The 16465-nt window shown below is 40.6% G+C and overlaps 1 protein-coding gene across 1 annotated transcript; it reads left to right on the top strand.

Annotated features, from left to right (window-relative positions):
- The first annotated feature begins 3031 nt into the window (after window positions 1-3031).
- On the top strand, window positions 3032-6252 carry wfikkn2a (info WAP, follistatin/kazal, immunoglobulin, kunitz and netrin domain containing 2a). The gene is made up of 2 exons (XM_079457781.1): window positions 3032-3373; window positions 4169-6252. Exons 1-2 carry the CDS (start codon window positions 3164-3166, stop codon window positions 5675-5677), a joined length of 1719 nt encoding a protein of 572 aa, XP_079313907.1. The 5' UTR covers window positions 3032-3163; the 3' UTR covers window positions 5678-6252.
- Window positions 6253-16465: the final 10213 nt, after the last annotated feature.

The raw sequence follows: 16465 nt of genomic DNA, 5'->3' as shown, positions 1-16465 counted from the left end.
GGGTTGGTGTACTCCGTATTTTTTCCTTCTACTTACACTTTATAGATTGGCTGGTGTCAAAATCAGTTTGATCATTATTAATGATATTAGTATAAAAAATACAAACAATGTAACATGGATAGAATCAATAATATATAGTTTCAAATGTTCAGTCCAGGACATAAACAAACGTTACTGCGCTTGCACGCTTTTGTTATCTCTTTTGCTTGTCTTCAGAAATAATCTACAACTTTCCTGTAGATTATTTGTGAAAAAAAGCAAAATAAATAAGTATATCGCATTAGCTAGCAAGTTAAAAGTACGTCTAACCAACCAGTATTATTTTAAGTAGAAGAACCATTACTCGTCTGAACTTAAATGCAACAAATTTACATAACCCTTTCAACAAATTGTTAGTTAATAATATTATTATACAAAAAAAATATTTTTTATTTATTTAATACAAATATTAAACAATAAAATACGAATTCAAATTAAATAGTTATTATTTAGCCACTAGCCAGATCGATCAACAAACAGAGACTGGAAGTTAACTTTTCACCAGGCGTGTGTGTCCGATGAAAACGTCTTTTTGAGAACAAAGTTGTGTTTATAGCTTCATTATATTCTCATAAATTTCAAATTGTTTACTTTTTATGTATTCAGCAACCTGCTTTAAGGTTTCTTGTCTGGTAAGTTAAGAATTTATATCATGTTTGGTGAATTGCGAACCTTCATTCTGAAGTTGACATCATAAAAATTATTTCAATTTGGGCTTTTGAAATATAAAACTTACCAAGAACTTTATAAATCCTACAAATATCCCGGTAAAGTTCTGATTTGTTTGAGGGTGGATGGTCCCTTCACAATTAATTGGATGGAAATGTTGACAGTACTCAAAAGATTTGTGTCAAATATCCGGAAACTAAGGGTAGTTCTGCCACAGCCCAATTCAGGAATTCGGTTCACTAACTCCCCTTTGACCTCTTTTGCCAAGTTGCGTGTTTTGAGACCAGAGCCCCATCCGGGATCACATGAGCGAGCAGTCTTCATACTTGAGACAAGGGGGAACAATACACAGGAAATTAGCCGAGATCTTCTAAGGCCATGAAGCAATTTCTTGTACTTGCACAGAAAATAAAGAAAACAATTGTGAATGATCCAATGCAAACTATTCGTCCTCATGAAACTAAATATCTAAACATAAGCCTGTAAAACTGGAAAGCGTTTTCAACTATTTGAACTTTCCTCAGTCGAGTCATCTGATTTTCTTGGGTCAGATCTCATCTCATACCCCGTGTGGTGAAGCTAGCAGGAGCTGTCTCGATAAACACCTGCCTTCTCCGTGGGCTCATCTTAACACCAGATATCCAGCTGCATCTGACAAATGATTTCTGCCCAGCTGATCTGGGAACAGTTGTCCCGCATTAACCTCAACCAATAGTCCTTGAGAAACTTCCAACTTCTACAGGAATCACCAGATCGTCGAAGTGTCCTTTAAATGGAATGTATTTAGTGAGGTGTGTACATTTCATTTTTTGTTAAAGCAAAACTGATCCCATATGACTTCCAGTTTGGTTTACTGTACTAATGCAAAGCATACATTACACTGAGCTGTGAGCCCTTGTATTGGATCTATTTGCATTTAGTCATCCATATTTATAATCTACTATCAATATGTTATAATTTGCTCCACTTTTCATTTCAGCTTATGTCACAAAGACTTCTTTCTTTGACCCCCTTCTCCAACCTGCTGGATTCATTTAGGCATGCAATGGCCAATTTTTTTATATATACATTTACATTTTATGCCTTTGGCCGATGCACATTGCATTATTTATGCTATACATTTGATTATATGCAATCCCTTGGATCGAACCCATGACCATGGCGTTGCTAGCGCAATGCTCACCGAACTACAGGAAAGCTTATGATTTTATGATCACATTAATGCCTGATGGACACAATCCAGTTGAATCTGAATAGCCGGATTCATTCTGAAACATGCCAATAGTAGTAAAATAGGTTGCGATTGCCATTTCACATTAACTTTTTCTATCTTTTTACGTTCTCAGGTCAGAACAACCTCCGGCGTTTATAGTCTTGGACATTTTGTTGGGATCCGGTTAAAGCCAAACACAAGATTATCTATAATAAAACCCCAGAAGAAAAGCATTTTTTGTAATTCATGGAAAGAACATGTTGTATGACAGTTTATGTCTTCATGTTGCTCACAGCATATGTTGTATCTTAAAAATTCTGTGGAGGGTCATTATGTGCTTTCACGTCAGTGGAAAAACACATTAACCTTTGTGTGAATGATGTTTCTGGTGACAGCGTTTTAAAGGGTATTAGGCTATTTAAAGGAACTTAACTTGAAACTTTTGGTAAACGTGACCCTTCGTGTGGGAATACGACCATACTATTATTATTTATGCAGCACCAGCTATGCATACTGCGTAGTATGAATATTTAGTTTATTACCCATGATGACCGGCTGTATTTGTTCCAACAGACCATAGAATTCTGTATCCCACAATGCTATGCAATGTGCCGAACTTGACCTACATTTCCAGTGTGGTGCGAATTGTACCAAAGGTAATATTAACTCTTTTACTTTTAAATTCTAACATTGTAATTATATTAGTATTATAATTTTAGTCATTTCCATATTTTACATAAACTTTTCATTCGTTTCAAAAGTGTCAACACTGTAAAGATGTAGCCTACTGTTTTTCTTCGTCTATCAATGCGCGAATTGTTTTTTTTAATCTATATAGTATGTACCGCAGTATACACTGCCTACTACGCAGCATGCAGTGCGCCAACACTTCGTTGAGAACACAATCTACTCCTAATGATGTGTAAAGAAAAGGGTTTTATACACGTGGCACCCTGCTTAAGTGTGTTTTGATAAATGAGTTTCCTCGAGACTGTGCCATGGATGTGCTCGTCAAACTGCGTCGTTATGTGCTCAATTTAATAACAGGGTTGAACCGGCAGCTTTAATTAATGTAGCGGCGCGCACGGACCTCTCCGCCTCTCCACACGACACTTGAACGCATCAGTCGTCCTCCCACTTTACCAAGGTCCCCACTTATTTCTGCCCTCGATTTTACGCATTATTTTCTCGGACCCCGTGCACTTTTTTCCAACTTCTGGAAAGTTTCCCTGGCGCCTGGATATGTGGTGGATGCTCTTTCCCAGATGGATTTGGTTTTTATTCGGGCAGATCTGCGTCTTGCGCTTGGACTTGCGCGCAAGAGCGTTGCCAATGCCCATGTCAATGTCCAAAGTGGTTTATACACACGCGGGGATGTGTCCGAACGAGATGAACCCGAACCTGTGGGTGGACGCCATGAGCACCTGCATGCGCGAGTGCGAGTCCGATCAGGTGAGATCAGCCTCCAGTGTTCTTCAAGTGCGCACATGCGTCGGTCTTATAGCCTTAAGCCTGCATATGACCAAACGCGAACCTAACTTGTAATCTAACAACAATGCAATTCTGATAAATTGGTATTTGCTTGCACGAGAAAGACAAAATATTGCCAATTTGACTTGCATCATTACAACTGTGGATTTCATGTTATTGTTATTTATTTATTTATAGCTATAATAATAATAATTTTTATTATAGCTGTAGTAGTTATTGCATATAACAAAACTATGGTTACCATGGTAGCTTTTGAACCACAATTATTTTTACAAACCTAAAGCATTTATAAATACGCTAGTTAATGATTAGTAAGTCATTTACAAATGCATTATGAAGCAGTTATAACTGCATGAATAAAAAGAGGGATTCTAACGAAATACCTGCCAAATAGTGAGCCATTTTTAACTCGTGTTATAAAAGCTTAATAAATATTTATTTGATTCGAAAGATTCATTTATTATCTTGATGTTGTTGTTTGCAATATAGGCTGTCAGACTGGACACTGTGGGATGTTATGTTGTTTTTCTTATACCTGCTTACTTTTTTGCAGGCATTTCGTTAGAATCTCCCTTTTATTTGTGCATATTGTCAATATACACTATATTACACTTTTTTTAGAAAGGTTTTGATATCAATATTAATAACGATTGACAAGAAACATGCCTGAAAACCTTTTATAAATGTCACACAAGCTAATGACTTCCACAAACTTTAAAACACACTCCAATCACCGTTCTTCTTTTGTTCCCCGAGGATTGTGAGCCATTCGAGAAATGCTGTTCAAACGTTTGTGGAAACAAGAGCTGTGTGGCCGCCCGCTACATGGACCTCCGGGGAAGGAAAGGTCCGGTGGGAATGCCCAAAGGGATCACCTGTGACCAATTCATGTGCACGCAACAGGGTTCAGAATGCGACATCTGGGACGGGCAGCCGGTGTGCAAGTGCAAAGATCGCTGCGGACAGGAGCCCCGCTTCACCTGCGCCTCGGACGGCATGACCTACTACAACAAATGCTATTTGGATGCGGAGGCTTGCACGAGGGGTGTCTCTCTCACCGAAGTCACCTGTAAGTTCCACCTAAGCTTCTCCAACACCAGCCCTCTACCGGAGGAGACCACCGTTCGCCCTACCACGGCTCATTTGGAGACCACCCCTATGGATGTTCAAGCACCTGTTATGGTCAGCAATCCGGTTAACTATTTCGTGTTTGTAGGCGAAACGGCTAGTTTCCTATGCGAGGTGACGGGCAAGCCCAAACCGGCAATCACTTGGGAGAAACAAATGAAAGGCAAAGAGAGCACAGTGATGGGACCCAATCACGTGCTTGGAAACATAGTGGTTACCAACATCGCCCAGCTGGTTATATATAATGCTCAAATCCAAGATGCCGGCATCTACACCTGCACCGCTACAAACCCCGGCGGCACAGTGCAGGCTCATTTCCCGCTCTCTGTGGTCCACCAAGAACATACCAAACCAAAGTCGGAGACCAATTCCACACGCATAACGCCCGAAGAGTGTTTGAAAGAACCCGATATGGATATCTGCGGAGAGGAGAGTATTAGTTGGTACTATGAATCCAAAAGCAACAACTGCTTCACCTTCACGTACAGGCAATGCGACACGAACAAAAACCATTTCGACACGTACGAGTTGTGCATGTCGTCGTGCGGATCGGAGCTCGCCGCACCTTGCTCCTTACCGAGCGTGCAAGGGCCCTGCAAGTCCTACACGCCACGTTGGGCCTACAGCCCTGCTGTCAAGAAATGCCAGCCGTTCGTTTACGGCGGATGCGGTGGAAACAAGAACAACTTTAAGAGCCAGGAAGCCTGCGAGGAGTTGTGCCCCTTCCCCAAGACCAAAAACTGTAAGCAGTGCAAACCCAGGCAGAAGATGGTTTCAAGCTTCTGCAAGAGCGACTTCGTGGTCCTGGGACGTATATCCGAGCTGATGGAAGAACACGACTCTGCGCTCATCACGATGGAGGAGATCTTGAAGGATGAAAAGATGGGGCTGCGGTTCTTCCGTCAGGAACCTCTGGAGGTGACGCTGCTCAACATGGATTGGAAATGTCCCTGTCTGAATATAACCAGAGCTGAAGGTCAGATGATCATCATGGGGAACGTTCACAACGGAATGGCCGTCCTGCAGCCCAACAGCTTTGTGGTCGCCTCAACGGCACGGCGGGTTCGTAAACTCCGTGAGGTTGTCAACAAAAAGCCTTGTGATATTTTGATGGAGTTTAGCAGCACGAAGTACTAGGGCGGTGCAAAAACTGAAAGAAAAAACAGCTACAATCACGACGGAGAGACGAATATTGTGATTTTAACTTTGTGAACGACACAAAGACGCATACTAGATTGTTTCATATGAAAGTATTATCTTATTTACATCTACACGTTGTAGTGCGAGTATTATTTTAGTTTGACTAAAAAGCCTCAGATGTTCAAGCGGACTTTCTGTACCTGTCTCGAAACAAACGCCTTGCAGGCCGTCACTGAAATGTCAGTGGAAACAGGTAGTTAAACTTTACTAACCTAAAAACTATTTATGCTTCGCTAAGAATGCATAACATTCGAAAGCCATGTCGAAAAAACATGACATGTTAAATACTATTGCACCTTATTTAATTCATACTCATTACACTTTGTTCTTTTTATTTATTTTAACACCGTATTTTTACATTACTACCATAAGTTGAAACAGGTAGTCCTATGTACATGCTTTACAAAGTATGTTACGTGTTCTTTTCTTGTCAAACCATACAATGGCTTATAATGAGATTATAAGTATTATTTTATGAGCTGTTGAAAATGAATTAAACATTTAAGGATCACTTTCAGAGATGTGCAGTCCTGTGTCTTTCTCGGTTGTAGATTACGATGCGTTTTGGAACGCGCTTTCATCGGGTGGGGGTTGGTGCGGGGTTATACTTTATGATAAATCTCTGGTCCCACCCCTCACCCCACTCTATTGTCACTCAGCACTGGCCTTGATTTTGGAACGGGTCACATTCCAGCTGTTCTTCGGTGGGAAATGTTGTGACTGAGGGGGATGGGTGGGCCAGTCTGATCCCTTGTGTTGTGTCTGGCTCTAAGACTCTCTCCTCCACCGCGGGCGGACCTTTCATGTGAGAGAACCCTCACCTCCCCCCCAGCCGCATGGCCCCTCTCATCTCCTCAGCTCCAATCTAGCCAAGCTGTAACCCTGCATGGGAGGGGAGCCGACGCACACACCGCTCTCTGTTTTAAAGGCACCGATCTTTGGACTGGGAGTGAGAGGGATAACACATGCTTATTCCCTAGGGTGGGCCTCCGATGGCTGCTACCTCGGCCTGGCGGACAGGGCCTCATCTATGACCCTTTAAGAGGCTCGTGAAAAGAATCAAAAGAGAGGGGGCGTGAATCTGAGATTGGATTGGCTGAGGGGGATGCTGGGAATGCCGAGTGGAGAAGTTTCATTAGAGCTGTTGACAAGTGTCAAGTAAAGCACATTAAGCTCAAGTACAACAAGCGATAAGGGGTTTTGTTATTTCTTGCCTGCATATCGCTAACGGATAAGCGATAACCTGTAACTCTATTATTTAGGGTTTGTTGGGAGCAAATGTCAATTTATAAAGAGGTACAGCCTGTATCAATTGAGCACTCATCTGAATATTTATGGGGTACATGCCCCAACTCCCCGGATGTCTCTAGAGGTTACGGCCATGTTAAAAGCCTCTCAAATATTACATTGTTTATGTGGTCTTTGCATCATGATTAAACAAAGCACGATCCAACTACACTACTGTTGTCTTGGCAAATCTTTAAAATATAAAATTAACGAAATTTACAATTTACTGGGATTTTTCCCAGAGTTTAGTGTATTTATCTACGTGACAAAACTTCCACAGCAAACATAATTTTGCCGTCTAAAATGTGAACATAATCAAACTGGCTGTATGCACACCCATTTGTTGCCAATAAAATAAGGACTGTCAAACGATGAATAAAAGAAATTAAAACGGTTTGTGTTTAGATAGTGTACGTCTGTGTACTGTGCATTGTGCATATTCATTTTGTATTTATAAACACATGTATACATATTTAGGAAATATTTACATTAAGTATTTATTTGTATTTACCAATCATTAAAATGATATGTAAATGTCTATAGAAATTTTCCTTAAACATATGCATGCATGTGTATGTTTATACATACATAATGAATATGCACAGTACACAGACATAAATTTGCCGACACAAACTTTTATTCTGAATTTGATTAATCGCGATTTGACAGTCCTAATTAAAATTAATATAAAACCATGGATAATCATTTTAGCAATTTTTTTCTGATAACATGTTTATGTAAATTGTTTTTCTGGTAAACGTTTGTTAACCATCTGATATCACTGGCCAGCAGAAGTGAATACTTATTTAGACGTAGCAAAAGTTTAAACCATCCGGCTAAAAGTGAAACAATGTATCCAAAAGTAACCCGGTGTAAAATGTGTATTTATGATGCTTTAGGATTAAGAAGCTCAACGCTGAAGCAACTTAACTCAGGGGAAACATCTTGACCTTGCCGTCTCCCCTCGCAGGGCCTCATGCACTTGACAGTGTTCAATACGTTTGCATGAGATTTATCCTGCATACTTATTCCTGTCCCCTCAGAAGTCACTCTCCACCACACTGTTCCGCCGTCCATTCATTTGTAGCTCCGACAGGCACGTTTTTTTTTTACGTAAATTATGCAAATAAAATGTATAATTTGGAATGCAGAGGTGGGTGTGCATTGGGTCCATTCACACAGTGATGAGATTCCCACAGAGATCAGGAGTCTGCTCACGTCTCATGTGTGCGGGAGGCCCCACAATCACACGACTGATGTATAACATCAGATTACATCTGATAACCAACTGCTTGGAAAAGTATTTTTGCTCTTTGAGGGAAAATATTTTATTCTATTAGACAAGCGTTTTGCTCAGTTTCGTACATTAGACCTGTCGAGATGCAACAAACACCAGGACAAATTAGCATGCGTTCAATAAGTTATTTTTAATTTACAGTTTGACTTCAATTCCCTTTGAATCTCACATTTGTCCAAGACCAACAATACACAACTTTTACTATATCGTAAGACACATTTATATAATTATGCATCTTAAAATACTGTAACCATGGGCTCTGTTTAGAATGGAAAACTAGAGTTCTGTTCCCTGCATACCACGCAGTATACGTCCCTTTTTTACTTAAGGGTATGTGAAACTATACTCCGTTTAAAAAAAGTTGTGCAAACGTTTTCAATAGTACGTTATTTTAGAAGAGCAGAAACTTCATTATAGGCCTATAAAACCAGGGTCAAATTGCATTGTATTGCGGGATACAGTGACTTGAGAAATCTCTGAAAATCTATCTATAACACTTTGGTCTGCTATAAATTCATTTGATGGAATAAATTGAATAAAATAGATAGTGTTACCTGGCAAAATAACAGTAAGCATCAATAAAAGAAATAGTGTTGCTTTAGTCACTGTGTCACGTGTTCCGTGTCAAACTGTGACAACAATTTCAATAAGGTTTAATAAAATAAGAATGCTGTTTAGCATTGATCCCAGATCATTTTAGTAAAACACAGGACAACCCACTGGTTTACCCACTGTGTTCTGCAGTAGATGGCGCACTTGCACTGGTGCTGATGATGTTTATATGACAGCGTATTCGTCACTACAGCAAAACATCCACCAGGCTTGCCTATTTATCTCCTATTGAGCTGCAATGCACTACATTTCAAGTCCAAGCTGCAATCTTTCTTTTTTTAATGAAACGTTTATGATTAAGTAGATGGATAATTCATTACCACCATAATGAATGCCATGCTATCTTACAAACCGATCACAGAGACTGGAAGAACGTTATAGGCAATGCACACGTATGATGGTTGAGTGAACCGAGTAATAGGACATTATTATGCTGCAGTTCCTAGGCCTCTCCGTGCTTGATTCGTTAATGAGGAATAATTTATATGGGCAACCTGAAAGGGTCAGCAGCTTGTGGATAACTCATTTAGAATGCTGGTTGAAGTGGATGGTGGGCCAGACCGAACACATACACCTGTCTTGATTCCCGAAATCTAATTTCATAAGTCTTAAGAGCCTCAGCCACATGCTTTAAACATGGCTAATGTAATATCAGTTTAAAACATGACCGCCGGGAATCACACGAAACCCAAGGATGTGTCAAAAGAACATGGGTCCTCAAAATCTATTATTTTCTTGATAATTGAGCACATTTTCTGCTCCGGGTTTCATTGCTGTTATGCTAGAAAATGTCATTCTTATTATTGCAATGCAATTATACATTATGTAAATTATGATAATAGTAGTTGTAGTAGTTAGACATGTTGCATTTGTTGCATCAATGCTGATTTAAATGCAAAATGTGTTTAAAAAATGTGTTCTCAATCTTTAAAATGGAACCTTATGAATCACATTCATTCTGACATATGTCCGTTCAGCCCACAGTCCGTTTTACCATCTGGCTTTGACCCCAGCAGCCATCGGCATCATAAATAACACCGCGCTGTGCGCACACGTGCGATATTATTTACATTTGTCACTGCATGACACGAAGTCCATTCCCTTAAAGACATGGTTGGCTGTGCAGAATGAACTGACTGTCAGGTCTCACGGTGAAGCATTATTTATCGGAAGTGTGTTTCCCTTCCAGGTTAAAGCCTGAGGCAAGAGGAGAGAGGTGTTCCTTTGAATATGATGGTAAATTATAATATTCCCAGAAGAAAAATATATCATGACTATTCAGGTAAGACTTCAGGACCCAAATGGAGACCAGAATATCGTTTGGGTAGACATCTTTGAATTGGGCAAGAAAGCCACCAAATACACCATCCAAAAGAAGCCCTTAACCCAGTCCCAAAACGAACAAATCTGATTGGCGCCTTAGGGGTGGCAAAAAAAGAAGGCCCTTTTGTTTAGTTGAAGGAAATCTCATTCTGAGTGTGTTCCGATCCACCATCCGCTGAACAAAAGGCAGTTGTTTGGAGTGGTGCGAGCTTTACACCCCCATGTGAATTACAGCGCCTGTCCTCTGTCCTGTATTGCAAACCCGAGAACCGAAAGTCGTAAATTTGGGGGATTTATTGCTTCCAATTAAACAAGGCAAGGTGGGAAATGCTTTATGGACTGACAAAAACACTGCATTTTAAAAACTTTGAATAGGACGTTGCCATTAAAATTCTGCAGCACGTCCACGTATTCGACAAAAAGAGAACTTTACAATCTGCTGAGAAACAACAGGGTGAGGCTTTTGAATGAGAAATTCTCTTCAAGGCCAGCATGCATTTGAAAACAACCAGCCGAGAAAGAAATATATAGGAGCATTTGGCCTGAACGGTTTAATCTCTTTTGATGCAGTTTTTATAGAGATCTTTTACTTTTTATATAAGAAAATAAACTGCTTATTCCCGAAGACTAATATATCATGATTAAAGGATGAAATAAACGTAAGTGAAAGAATTAAAAATGCATTTAATGAGTTTAGCATGAACTTCAATAGCTCACCTTAGTGTCTTTTCAAAAGGACCGTATATAAAACACAAAAAGAGGCGTTTAGATAAAGAACAAAGCGGTAACATACAGTGGATTTTTTTACTCTGCTCAGGAAGCTGAAGCATATATTTATCATAGCACACCCAGACATCTACAGAAAATACAGTTATCTCAGTCGAAGCATGTCTGCCCCCCACAGTTAAATATTCATACTGTTTCATTGTTTTTATGTAGCATAGCTGAGTGAGTATTAGATAAGATAAGTGTGAGTGTGTTCGAGAGAAAGAGAGAGTTTTTAAAAGATTGATTGCGTGTTTAACCTTATCATAACCTCTTCAAACCTGTATGACTTTCATTCTTCTACAGAACTCAAAAGAAGAATTTTGAAGAACGTTTGTAAACGAACAACACGGCACCCATTGACTTGTATGGACAAGACATTTCCCCAAATATCTTCTTTTGTGTTCCACAGAAGAAAGAATAGCAAACACGTTTTGAATGACATGAAGGTAAATAGTTTAAATTATAGTGTAAAATCTACATCTAACCTTTACTTAAATAAAAGTTTTCAACCATGTCTATTATTATTTGAATACATTATTTTTCTATCAAGTAAAACTAAAAGTGCTTAAAAGGATCTTCACAGCGATGCTATAGAATAACCATTTTTGGTTCCATGAGGTTCTTCAGATGTTAAAGGCTCTATATGGAACCATTTAGCCAAAACGGTTCTTCTGTGGCATCGTGAGTCACCTTTATTTTTAAGAGTGCATGTGTGCTCCCTGGGATTCAAACCCATAACCTTTGCACTCAAAACAATTCTAAAATATCAGTCATTTATTATTGAAATCCTTTTTACATGTATGCTTTAACACGGTAAAGTGTGATGCCTAAAGATGCTGTCATGTGTTTTAAATATACGCAAACGCTGATGTGTGCAGGTATATGTGCTGTGGCCGGGTGCCAGTATGTGTGAGTGCGAGCCCTTGCAGTGTTGTCAGAGGAGAGAAATGCGAGGAACGTGTGTACAGACTGTTCTCTGGCAGCACCCGGACACTCTGGACTGTGCGGGGCGAGGCAGCTGGTGCTATTTTAGGACCTGAGTGAATCTGATGCTGCCCTGGCCATGTTTGGTACAACGGGGCGCCCGCTTAAAGGCCCAGGACAGTGTCCCAGGTTTGACCACAGAGGTTAGGACATGCCTAAAATATTCAAACATGAAAAAAGTATGAAGTACCTCACACACTCAATGCTCAAGTTAGTTTAACCTCCAAATCCTTCTGTTCCTATTACTGCATAACCTCTAGACATTATTTTGAAGAAAGTTTTTTTCATATAATGAACCCCAAATTTTTTCTCCAAAATCTCCACTTCATAACTACTGAATTGCAAGTTTTGGTGAGAATTGCAGGTACGGGACAAAACAGAACTCTCGCTAAATGTGCTTGTTTCCATAACGCTTGTCATAAGAGACGCAGCAAGTGATCAATCTTCCAGTCCAGACACCAGGCAAGTAAAATGCATTAACAAACCGCTCAGATCTGTTCCAGCTACAGTTTGAGAATGCAAACAGAAGTCTCGATGGTATTCACGCCTTCATACATTTCAGCTAGGAAATATGCAACCCTTAATCTAAATCTCTTAGATGTTCAGACACTGCAGTTTGGGTGTCAAACATGTCCTGCAATTTGTTTTAATGAGGATAAATAAAGCTTTGAAAAATGCTTCAAGCATTTTTGCAAATGAAGTTTGGGTTTCCATACATGAATTGTAAACATTTAGACATTCTCCTGCAGAAATATTAAAGGGATAGTTCACTCCTAAATTAAAATTGTGTTTTCTTTTATTCACCCTCATGTCATTTCAAACCTGTATGGATTTCTTTCTTCTGCAAAACACGAAAGAAGATATTTTGAAGAATGTTGGACAACTGTGGTAGCACTGGTCCATACAATTGAAGTCAATGTGTTCCGCAGTTGTTAGGTTACCAATATTATTCAAATATTCTTCAGAATCACCTTTTGTGTACTGCAGAGGACATAAAGTCATACAGGTTTGAAATCACAGGTTGACCAAATCATGACAGAATTTTCATTGTTTGGTGAACCATCACTTAAAGCGTGATTTTGTCACATAATAAAGCCAAAAAACAGTAACCGAAGGTTTGATCCTTGACTGCTTCATCATTTTATTCCTCCAACAGCACAGATTCAATTTAAAAGACATTTCTAAAAACAGCCTTTTATGAGAATAAGTTTATAGCCCTGATTTATAGTGCGCTGCTTCCCTGAGATACTGTATTCACCACATTTTCTTTTGATTCCAGAAACACAATGTGCTTTGGTGTGTGTTGACATATCATCCCACGTCACCTTCTCCCAGATTGCTAGCTTTTTGCATTAAGCTCATCATTAAAAGAAACTGATTAAAGCGGAACTGGAGGTCTGAGCTCCCGAGAGAATCCCAGGGCAATGTCCTCTCCAGATGAAGCTGAAAGGATAAGTATTGCACAAAATCGCACTACGCACTTGCACGCAACCTACCAGCCATCTGTCATGAGGAGCACCTCGGCGCTGCACATTACCGCTTACATTCTCCCTGGTTTTATTTCAGAGCTGCCTGAAGGGAAATGAAGAACAGGTCCAGAAAGGACGAGCTGTTCCAGGGACGGGAATTATGGATGCTTGGATGCATCCATATTGAAATATATGCATCCAGAAATATGCTGGTAGGTAACACCAGCGTCTCACAGTCCAATCAATTCCCGATAGATAAGATCAAGTTATCATTACATTCTTTGTCATTGAATATCCCATTTCACTGTTAATGGCTTTTCATGTTGACCTTAGGTGTCTGGATAAAGGACACAGTGGAAATTGCTTTAGTGTTTCACCTTTCAACCTTCAGTGCAGATCTTTTCTCACTACTCACTTTTGGTTTAAGGTAAAATAGTATCTTCTAAATCAATATGGCAATTATACCTTAGAAATTTCACATTGATGGTGCAGTGTGTAATTTTTTGGACGATCTAGTGACAGAAATGCAATATAAATATTTCCTGTAGCTCAAAGCATGGCGTTTACAATGCCAATGTTGTGTGTTCGATCCCAGGGGATTGCACATACTTAGAAAAAAATGTATAGGATAATCCAATGTTAGTCGCTTTGGATAAAAGCGTCGGCCAAATGCGTAAATGTAAATGTAATAAACATAACTATGTCTTCAGAGGTGAGCAAAGACCTTACATAATGAAGCGTTATGTTTTTATTACCTTAGAATTCGTTTTTCTATTTAAATACATCATGGGTCCCCTTGCATGGAATTCGTCATGTTGTTTCTACAGTAGCCCTAAACGGACAAACTGCCCTACAGAGCACATTTTGTAAATAAGTTATCTCCTTTGGCAAAGAAGCGAAAACGTGACGATATCTTAGTTCTGTGTCAGTCGTTCTAGCCGCTAGATGCCGCTAAATTTCATTCACTGGACATTTAAAAAATGCTGGGTTATTTTCAACACAGCGTTGGGTCATAAAAGGGACAATCCCAACTGAATCCCATATTTCACCTAGTAATAGGCTAAAACAACCCAGCATTTTGGGATTGAAACAAGCCGGCAAAAATTTAATTATAACCCAACAATTGGTTTCGTTCCATTTTGACCCAGTGCTGGGCAAAAAAATTGCTGAAAATTTGAGACGCACAGATATATCGGACAATTTTTCACACTTTCGGTTTAAAACAGCAGATGATCAGCGCTGATATATCATGTCAATCAAAAGAGGACAAGAAAATCCAATGAATATGTGCTCTCTATATAGAACAAATGTTAAGAAACATCACCAGTTTTATGTTCATTTTTAATAGTCATTATATGAATGAATATAACATTCAGAAAGTTAAGAAATATACATTTAATCTTCATAATCGTATCGGCAGATATCACTCTTAATAATCGGCCGTTGGTATCGGTGGAGAATTTTTTTAATATGTTTATTGCATTTTTAAAACAGCATTCACATATTTCCAAACATCAAAAAAGGCAACTGACAAAAAAGTAAGCAAAATGAAATAAATACAAAACTAAAACTAATATAAAAAACACATTACTTAAAGGCCACCTATTACAGGACAACAATTATAAGTATATGTATATATTTACATTTAAATGTAGTCATTTAACAGACGCTTTTATCAAAAGCGACTTACAAAGAGTTCGGGGAGCAATAAGCGAGCGATATGTCATACAAAAAGCAACAGTACATTATGTGCTAATACAAAGTTACTATACAAAGTATATATATAACTTTCATTATTCCCTTGCATGTTATGGATCACAGAGGAAGAACCCAAGCGCAGGCAGCGGGGTACCCTGGGGGGAGGCGCTCGAAAGCGCGGAGTCCCGGAGGCTCTAGGAGATGCCGGCTGGAAGGCCGGCAGGGCAGGACTTGACGCCGGCTGAAAGGCCGGCAGTACCACCGGACTTGACGGGACCACCGGACTTGACGGGACCACCGGACTTGGGACCGCATTGGACACAGGCTGCAGCATCGCCTGGGCTTGCTTCTGTGCCCTCCTTCTTTGCCTTTTCCTTCTTAATCGCGCCACCCGTCCGGTGGTTGGCCGAAGAAAGGTGACGAAGGGCAGGTCTGGCTCCGGATTGGAGGCCTCCGAAGAGGACCCCCAGGATTCCCGCCTTCCTCGTTTGCCACCCAGGCTGACTGCGGGTGGGGAGGCAGAAGGTGGTGGAGCGGAGGGCGTGGCTATGCCCAAAACCCCGACCTGCAGGACACGACCCTCCAGGCAGGTTGACATCTGTCCCGGAGTAGTGGAGCCCGGGCAAAGATCAGTGCCCAAGGTGTCAGCAGACATCGTCCCCGAATCCCCCCTTCCCCACTCACCGCGAATGCCGCCAAGCGGAACAGGAGCCGCGGAGCTCGAGCCGGGCGGAGCTGAGTCCCCCGGGGCGGCGACAATCAGGACGCAATCCTCCAGGACGCTAGCCAATGGGGCGGGTACCCCGACTGGAACTCTGGCCTCGTCCCGGTTGATCACGAACCTGACCATATCGTCGAACCCCAGGGGCTTAAGCATCCTCTTCTCCGATGGCGTGAGACGGTTGGTGAGGCAGCCATCAAAGATCACCTTTAACTCTGCATCACCGAACTCAGTATCCCTCGCCACCGAAGAAAATGCCCTGGCGAACTCCCGCGTCCCATGATCCCCCTGACAGAACCCAAACAGCAAGTGGGCAAGGCGAGATCGCAGGAACGATGCTGAACGGTCCATGTTGGCTGCCTGCTGGGTTCTGTTACGGCTGGTTCGTTCTGTTCTGGAACTGAAGGAGAACCCAATTGCAGGCAGCGAAACGGGGATGAAGGGGTTAACAAATAGACTTTAATAAATACAGAAAACAAAAACCCACGAGGGGGTAAAAAGACAGTACACAATAACCGAAGGAGGACTTAACTAAAACAGACTAGAACCAACACTCACAAAGACTA

Source organism: Barbatula barbatula, assembly GCF_947034865.1.
Source record: "Barbatula barbatula genome assembly, chromosome: 5".
Lineage (NCBI taxonomy): Eukaryota > Metazoa > Chordata > Actinopteri > Cypriniformes > Nemacheilidae > Barbatula > Barbatula barbatula.
The sequence above is the reverse complement of the archived record's forward strand: the minus strand, read 5'-3'. Positions and strand labels throughout refer to the sequence as shown.

Coding starts and splice junctions, on each gene's coding strand:
- wfikkn2a (XM_079457781.1), top strand. CDS start 3,164: ATGTGGTGGATGCTCTTTCCCAGATGGATTTGGTTTTTATTCGGGCAG. Junction 3,374..4,168: donor GCGAGTGCGAGTCCGATCAG/GTGAGATCAGCC, acceptor TTGTTCCCCGAG/GATTGTGAGCCATTCGAGAA.